Here is an 8,314-nt window from a genome sequence, read left to right as displayed (position 1 = left end):
ATAATATTCCATTGTGTATAGATACCACAATTTTTGGATCCATTCATCTGTCGTGGGGCATCTGGGTTGTTTCCATATCCTAGCTATTGTGAACAGTGCTGCAATAAACATGGAGGTGCACGTGTCCTTGTATATTGGTTCCTACAACTAGTATTATTTAAAGTAGCTGGATTTATAAAAATTTGATGTACAATTATACTAGCTATATTTCAAGTGTTCAAGAGCCACCTACAGAACATTTTCATCATTGTAGAAAGTTCTTTTGAACATTGCTGATCTAGAGGTGTGATGAGATTCTAGTTTAGAACTTTGGGAAAGAATATGTTATAGATGTTTTATTATTTTGTGTATCACATTAGAAGAGACACTATTTGCTTCCATTTCTAATTATGTTAAGATTGACCCTTACATGGTATAACTTTTGTTGATTATGAGTAAAAACAGTTTTTCATCTTCTGTTGAAATCTGGTATCTTAAAACTTCTTGCTTTCTATTAACTAAAAACCTTTTGTCAAATGTTAAATAGAGGCAGGCATTAGTGGCTCATGCCTGTGATCCTAGCTATGCAAGAAGCTGAGATCTGAGGATTGCTGTTCAAAGCCAGCCCAGACAGGAAAGTCCATGCAGGGTCTTACTTCCAATTAACCACCCAAAAGCCACAAGTCGAGCTTTGGCTCAAAATGGTAGCATACTAGACTTGAGCATAAAAGCTATTCAGTTATTCATCATTAAGTATGATAGTATAATTGTTCATGCATGTTCTTATCAGATTGAGCAATTCTCTTGCTTGTTGAGAAATTTTATTTAAATCTTGCATGTTTTTCTGTTTATTAAGATATATTTTTCTCGGGGCTGGGAAGGTGGCGCAGTGGTATAGTGCTTGCCTTGCATGCATGAGGCCCTGGGTTCCATTCCTTAGCACCACATAAGCAGAAAAAGCGGGAAGTGGTGCTGTGGCTCAAGTGGTAGAGCGCTAGCCTTGAGCTGAAGAGCTGAGGGACAGTGCCCAGGCTCAGAGTTCAGGCCCCACGACCGGCAAAAAATAAATAAATAAAGATATATTTTTCTCATATCACTGTAATGAATATATATTTTTTGGGGGGGTCGATCATGGGCCTTGAACTCAGGGCCTGGATGCTGTCACTGCGTTCTTTTGCTCAAGGCTAGTTTTCTGCCACTTTGAGCCACTGTACCACTTCTGGTTTTGTGGTGGTTAATTGGAGATGAGAGTCTTACGAAGTTTCCTGTCCAGCTGAATCTCAATCCTCAGATCTTAGCCTCTTGAGTAGCTAGGATTATGGGTGTGAGCCACCAGTGCCTAGCATAAATTATCTTCTGTGAATTGTTCTGCATACTCTTATGCTTTTCCCCCAAATCCTATTTTTAGGATTACACATGAAAAACAGATTATCTGAAATGTCTAAGCATTAACTGGAATACTTTGTATAATATTGACATCAATCTTTTAACTTTGCAGGCACAAAAATCCCAAACCAAGAAATGCTGGACAACAAGGACAGGCACCATCTTGTCAGCAACAAGTACTTCCTAAGCACAAGACCAATGAGAAGCAAGAAAAGAGTGAAAAGCCACAGAAACGCCCCTTGACTCCATTTCACCATCGTGTATCTATTAGTGATGATGTTGGCATGGACACTGATTCAGCCAGCCAAAGACTTGTGATTTCTGCACCAGACAGTCAAGTGAGATTTTCAAACATCCGAACTAATGATGTAGCAAAGACTCCTCAGATGCATGCCACTGAAATGGCAAATTCACCTCAACCACCCCCACTTAGTCCTCACCCATGTGATGTAGTTGATGAAGGCGTGACTAAAACACCTTCAACTCCTCAGAGTCAACATTTTTATCAAATGCCAACACCGGATCCCTTGGTTCCTACTAAACCAATGGAAGATAGGATAGACAGTTTGTCCCAGTCTTTCCCACCTCAGTTCCAGGAAGCTGTAGAACCTACGGTATATGTTGGTACAGCAGTAAACTTGGAAGAAGATGAAGCTAATATAGCCTGGAAGTATTACAAAGTCCCAAAGAAAAAAGATGTAGAGTTTTTACCACCTCAACTTCCAAGTGATAAATTCAAGGATGATCCAGTTGGACCTTTTGGACAGGAAAGTGTAACATCAGTTACAGAGTATGTATTTTTTTTAATAGTCACTACTATAAGTTAAGTGGAAGTGATATAAGTTCTTAATCCTAGAACTCCAGATTGGTTACAGGGTAGGATTTACAAGAATAAATTCTTTGAGTTTTAAATTTGCATAATTTCTTTACTGTGTTTTATCCTCAAGGAACCTCTTTATTACACAATATTTAGCCACAAAGAAAAGGGGGAAAGAATAATATATTTATGTGTCCATCAGCCAACCTAAGGATTTTGTGTACAGATAGAACTTTCATCTATTTTCCTTCTACTGTTCTGAATTTGGCTCTTATCTGTACATATTCTTATATATATAGCTCTAGTTAATTCTTTTCTGGTGTTTCCTTATTGTGACTGTACATACCATAATTTGTCTACTCTTTTTAAGATGGGTATCTTGGTTATTTTCTATTGTTCACAGTAACAAAGGTTGTAGCAAAGAATTTTTTTTTTTTTTTGGTCGGTCATGGGGCCTGAACTCAGGGCCTGGGCCCTCAGTTCTCCAGCTCAAGGCTAGCTAGCGCTCTACCACTTGAGCCACAGTGCCACTTCTGGCTTTTTTTTTCCTGCTTATGTGGTGCTGAGGAATCGAACCCAGGGTCTCAGGCATGTAAGGCAAGAGCTCTACCACTGAGCCACCTTCCCAGCCCGCAAAGAATTTTTTTATGCATACATTTTCTGTACTGACATAAGAATTTTTATAGCAAATACATTTAAAATTTGCTGGGCAATATAGTATGCCCATTTTTGCTACTTGTTCGCCAGTTTTTGTACAGTTTTACCCTTCATGATCCAACACAGTCAGAATGGCTGTTGCTCTTCATTTTTTACCAATACTTAGTATTATGAAGCCTTTTCATTTGGCTGCATGCAAAATGTCATATTATTGTCTTGGGAGTGGCAGCACTAAAGTTTGAACTCAGGGCCTTTTGCTTTATAGTCAGGCGCTGTCCCCCTTTTTTATTTTGCCTTATTTTCAGATAGGGTCTCATTCTTTTTCCTAGTGATTGCATAGGAGCGTCCCAAGTAGCTAGGAATACAGGTGTGTGTCATCATCCCTGGCTTTTAAAAAATTATATAGAATTTACTACCTTCTTATACTGTTCTGTTACAGTGTGAGTCAATTGCTTTCTATGCCAATTTTCCAGCTTTCTGTCATTTCTATAGATACCTCAGTTAATACTACTTTCTTTAACCAATGGCTTCACTTTAATTTTGCCCTCTTTGTTGGGCTAAATAACCTTTAACTTCCTCAGAGTGACATTGTGAGAAATAAATTTATTATGAAGTGACTGGGTTTTTGTCCTTAAACTTGGATTGATAATTTGACTGTATTGGATCCTCAGTTGTATAATTTTCCCTTGGAACTCTTAGGCATTGCTTTATTGTTTTTGAGTAGCTTCTGATTAAATATGAATTAAAAGTCTTATTATTGCTCACTTTTTAAAGAAGTGATCTTGCCCAGGCATGGTAATGAATACCTGTAATCCCAGTACTCAGAAGACAGAAGTGGGAAGATTGTGAATTTGAGGTTAGCCTTAAACCTGTGGGGACCCTGTCTCATTTGTTTTTTTAAATTGTAATCTGTTGTCTCCATGAGGCTTTTCAAGTCTGTAGCTTTAATTGTACTATTTTTCCTCCCTGTTTTGGTAATAAGGATTGAGCCCAGGTTATTCCATGTGCTAGGCAAGCACTTTACCTTTAGCTTTAAAAGTTTGAAAATTTTAAAGACTACTTGTAGCTATGTCTTTTTTGTTATTGTTTTCTTATCCTTGTGCTGAGCACTTGAAGGGCTCATTCATTTGAATTCTCTGTTCTGCCATTTAGATTTTTTTTTGAACAATACTATTTATATACTTTCCATTATCTTTGAAATGTTTAGTGTTCAGATGATAAGCTTCTAGGGTTTTTGTTTTGTTTTGTTTTTATTGTTTTTAAGATGTTGGCTTCAAACTTGTCTTCCTGCTTCAGTTTCCTGAGTAGTTGGGGTTATGGTACGTGCTGCTATGCCAGCCTCTGATTTTTTTTGTTTGTTTTTAAAAATTATTATTATAAGGGTGATAAACAAGAAGGATTATATCCTCTGGTGTTTTTTTTTTTTTTTTTTGAAGTCCTACCATGCATTGGTTCACCCTTGTAAGACTAGCTACTCACAAGCCTGTGATCTGAGTATCACGGTTTGAAGCCAGGCTGGGCAGGAAAGTCCATGAGACCCTTTTTTTTTTTTGGGTCCAGTCGTAGGGCCTAAACTCTGGGCCTGGACACTGTCCCTCAGCTCTTCAGTTCAAGGCTAGCGCTCTACCACTTGAGCCACAGCGCCACTTCTGGCTTTTTTTCTTTTTGCTTATGTGGTGCTGAGGAATCGAACCCAGGGCCTCATGCATGCAAGGCAAGCGCTCTACCACTGAGCCACCTTTCCAGCCCCAGGAAAGTCCAGGAGACTCTTATTTCCAATAAACTACTCAGAAAAGCCAGAAGTGGTGCTGTGGCTCAAGTGGCAGAACCTTGAACACAAAGAGGCTCAGGGACAGAGCCCAGGCCTGGAGTTCAAGCCCTGGCCAAAAAAAAAAAAAAACAACAACAACTCATAAGTTCTGATCTTCTTTAAAAAGATAATATCCTCTTACTGTTTTATGTTCTGTGATTATTTTTCCCCTGTAGAATTACTTTTTTTGGTCTTTCTATTTATTATGTTATTAATATTTCTGATAAGTATTCTACACATCTCGGAGCGAGGGTATACATTGGAAATTTTGTATATAGAGGTTGAGCTTCTTGATTGGCTCAATCAATATTTTACTATGAATATTATGAAATAGTATCAGGTACTGCTTCATAATAACTGATCTTTTTGAAGGAAGTAGAATCAACTTTAAAATTCCAAAATAAAGAAGAGTTTGAATCTCCTGTTTTCTTCTATTAAAAAGGAACACTTTCTGGACATACCCCCATTTCCATTTATAACTCCTCCTGGCTCCACTTCTCTCTCTTTTTTTTTTTTTTGTCTTGGTATATAAGCACTTGTTTTCTACACAGTTTGACTGTTGTAGGGCTTGAGCCTTAGGGCCTAGGCACTATCTATGACTTTATTTGCTCAAAGCTAGTGCTCTTATCTCTTGAGCCACAGCTCCACTTAACAGCTTTTTGGTAGCTAATTGGATATGAGAGTCTCACAGCCTCTCCTGTCCTAGCTGGCTTTGCACTGAGCTCCTCAGATCTCAGCCTCTTTCAATAGGTAGGTTTTACAGGTGTGAGCCTTCAGGACCTGGCCAATTTGATTACTCTGTTGTTCATATAGTTTGCCTGTAAGTCCCACTTGCATATTTTAGTCTATGAACTTTGCTGTATTTCATCTGATTTTGAGCTTGTCTGAGATTTAGCAAAATGTCTAGTCCATTTATAGCTTCTGTCATTTTCTCTCCTGTTAGAGATTTATACTCTTTTAAATTTTTAGTATTTTAGCAAATGCTTGTGTTTCATCTAGCACTTTGAATTTAAAAGGATTCTTCTAGTATGATTCATTTTTTTAATTACAGTCTGAATTTAAAATGAAAGACATTAAAATATTGGTCATGGAAGGCTACCTTTTCATAATCAGTAAATCTCTTGAAACATGTTTTTAACAATAGATCATATCTCTGCTAAGTATAATATAAAGTCTATGCTGGGTAATGGTGGCGTAAGCCACCATCCTACTAATCAAAATGCTGAGATCTGATTATTGAGCATTGAAGCCAGCACGAGCAGACAAATCTGAAAGATGCTTATCTACAATTAACCAGCAAAGAGCTGGAAGTAGAAATGTGGCTCATGTAATTGAATACTAGCCTTGAGTCAAAGGGAGGGTGTTGTCTTGGCACAAAAAAAGAGAAAAAGTCTATATGCCAGCATTACCTTTTTACTCAAAACTGCAAGTCTTGTTTCTATACTTCTGCTACACACACACACACTCACTCACTGTTTATTTTATTTATTTATTTGTCAGTGGTAGGCTTGAACTCTGGGCCCGGGAGCTGTCCCTGAACTACAGGTCTCGTTTCTTTCTTTCTTTTTTTTGTAAGTCATGGGGCTTGAACTCTGGGCTTGGGCTCTGTCCCTCAGCTCTTCAGTCCAAGGCCAGTGCTCTACCGCTTGAGCTACAGGGCCACTTCTGGTTTTCTGGTGGTTTATTGGAGACATGAATCTCACGGTCTTTCCTGCCTGGGCTGGCTTTGAATGAGGATCCTCAGATCTCAGCCTCCTGAGTAGCTAGGATTAAAGGCGTGAGCCACCAACACCCAGATGCAAGTCTTATTTCTATACTTCTGCTACACACAGACTCACATTTCATTTCATTTATTTATTTGTTTGTTTGTTTGTTTGTCAGTGGTGTAGTGCTTGAACTCTGGGCCCCAGAGTTGTCCCTGAGCTCTTCAGTTCAAATCCAGGGCTCCACCACTTTGAGCCACAGCACTTCTGGTTTTCTGGAGATAATTGGAGATAAGAGTCTCATAGACTTTAGCTAGGATTATGGGCCTGAGCACTGGTGCCTGGCTTTCACTTTTATTTTTTTTAACATGATACTGAGGGTTGAACTCAGAGCCTCATACTTACTAGACTGATGCTTTGCCAATTGAGGAAAGCCTCCAACCCTACTATACATACATATGTCGTTTTTTTTTTGTTTGTTTTGTTTTTTGTCGTCAGTCATGGGGGCTGAACTCCGGGTCTGCGCACTGTCCCTCAGCTCTTCAGCTCAAGGCTAGCGCTGTACCACTTGAGCCACAGTGCCATTTTTGGTTTTTCTCTGCTTACGTGGTTGTGAGGAATCGAATCCAGGGCCTCATGCATTCAGGGCAAGCACTCTATTACTGAGCCAACTTCTTAGCCCTGTCTTTTTTCTTTTTACACAGTTACTAGAGTGGTCAGTATAAGTTAAATATTTTTACAGATTTGCTTAGGTTCCTCTAATAGCTTCCTTTTAAGAATAAAATCCAAATCCGTAATCTTGACATGTACAGTCTTCTGCTTAGCTGGTTCTTTACTCTTGTCTACTACTACACTTGATTTCTCATTTAGTCATCCTAGCCTGCTTATTATTCCTTAACTTCCTGCATCATAGCATTTTAGAATTGTGTTATAGAGAGCAGGGAATTCTTACCTCCTTAGTGTTACTCAAACTTACCAGGAGGAATTTTCCTGTCTAAATTATGATCTCTTTTCTCTCCCCCAAATCACTACTTAGCTTTGAACTTTTTAAACTGCTTCTAGTATAGGTCATTATCTGAAATAATGTATTTGTTAATGAGCCTTTTCCCTTTTAGAATGTAAGCTCTATGAGGGCAAGAACTCTCTTGTTTATTCCTGTATTCCTCTAGCATGAACATACACCATAAACATACCTCTACAATAATCCTAGGCACATAAGAGAAATTCACAAATGTTTAGATGAATGAAATTGGCAATATGACCCTAGAATTGACTTTGCTGTTTTAACATTTTTTTTCCCTTGGGGTTATATATTCTTACTTAGCATATGTACAAATATGTTCAAGTGAGTATTTTTGGCTTCCAAACTTCAGGAGTGAGTTTTTTTTTAGGTACATTATGTTCATATGATATAAGAATTCTAACTGTTAACTTTTAAATTATTGGCTGCTTAATCTTATACAGTTTAGCCTAGAAATCTCTTCTAAAATTATTTGACATTTTTCTCACTGAATAAGAATGAGAAAGAGGAGACATAATACAGAAAAATAGCATGAAGAGTAGAGTGCTACTAAGTCATAATTGTTTAAGGAAACAGCATACTTGCTGCTAATTCCTGGCCACAATTTTTTTTTTCCCTCACTGAAAAGGAAAATGTCCTAGCTACTTGGGAAGTAGAGATTTGGATGATTGCAGTTTAAGACCTCACCTCAACCAATAAAAAAAAACCTGAGTGCCAAGGTTCATGCTTGTCATCCTAACTAAAAGGGAGGCATAAGTAGGAGGATCATTGTTCAGGCTGGCCCTTGCATAGATGTGAGACCTCAAAAAACAAATGGAAGTGGAGCTGTGGCTCAAGTGGTAGAGCGCTTGCCTTGACCTGAAGAGCTCAGGGACAGCACTCAGGCCCAGAGTTCAAGCCCCACAACCCACAACAACAACAACAAAAATCAAATGCAAAAA

The 8,314-nt window shown here is 38.4% G+C and overlaps 1 protein-coding gene across 1 annotated transcript in view; it reads left to right on the top strand.

Annotated features, from left to right (window-relative positions):
• The window catches only part of Med13 (mediator complex subunit 13), a 101,559-nt gene that overhangs the window by 36,830 nt on the left and 56,415 nt on the right, over positions 1 to 8,314 (top strand). The window contains exon 8 of the mRNA XM_013013309.1: positions 1,478 to 2,155. Within this exon, the coding sequence (XP_012868763.1) occupies positions 1,478 to 2,155 (678 nt within the window). The remainder of the gene's footprint in view (positions 1 to 1,477; positions 2,156 to 8,314) is intronic.

The sequence above is a fragment of the Dipodomys ordii genome, unplaced genomic scaffold, assembly GCF_000151885.1.
Source record: "Dipodomys ordii isolate 6190 unplaced genomic scaffold, Dord_2.0 Scaffold19, whole genome shotgun sequence".
Lineage (NCBI taxonomy): Eukaryota > Metazoa > Chordata > Mammalia > Rodentia > Heteromyidae > Dipodomys > Dipodomys ordii.
This window is presented reverse-complemented; position numbering and strand designations above follow the sequence as displayed.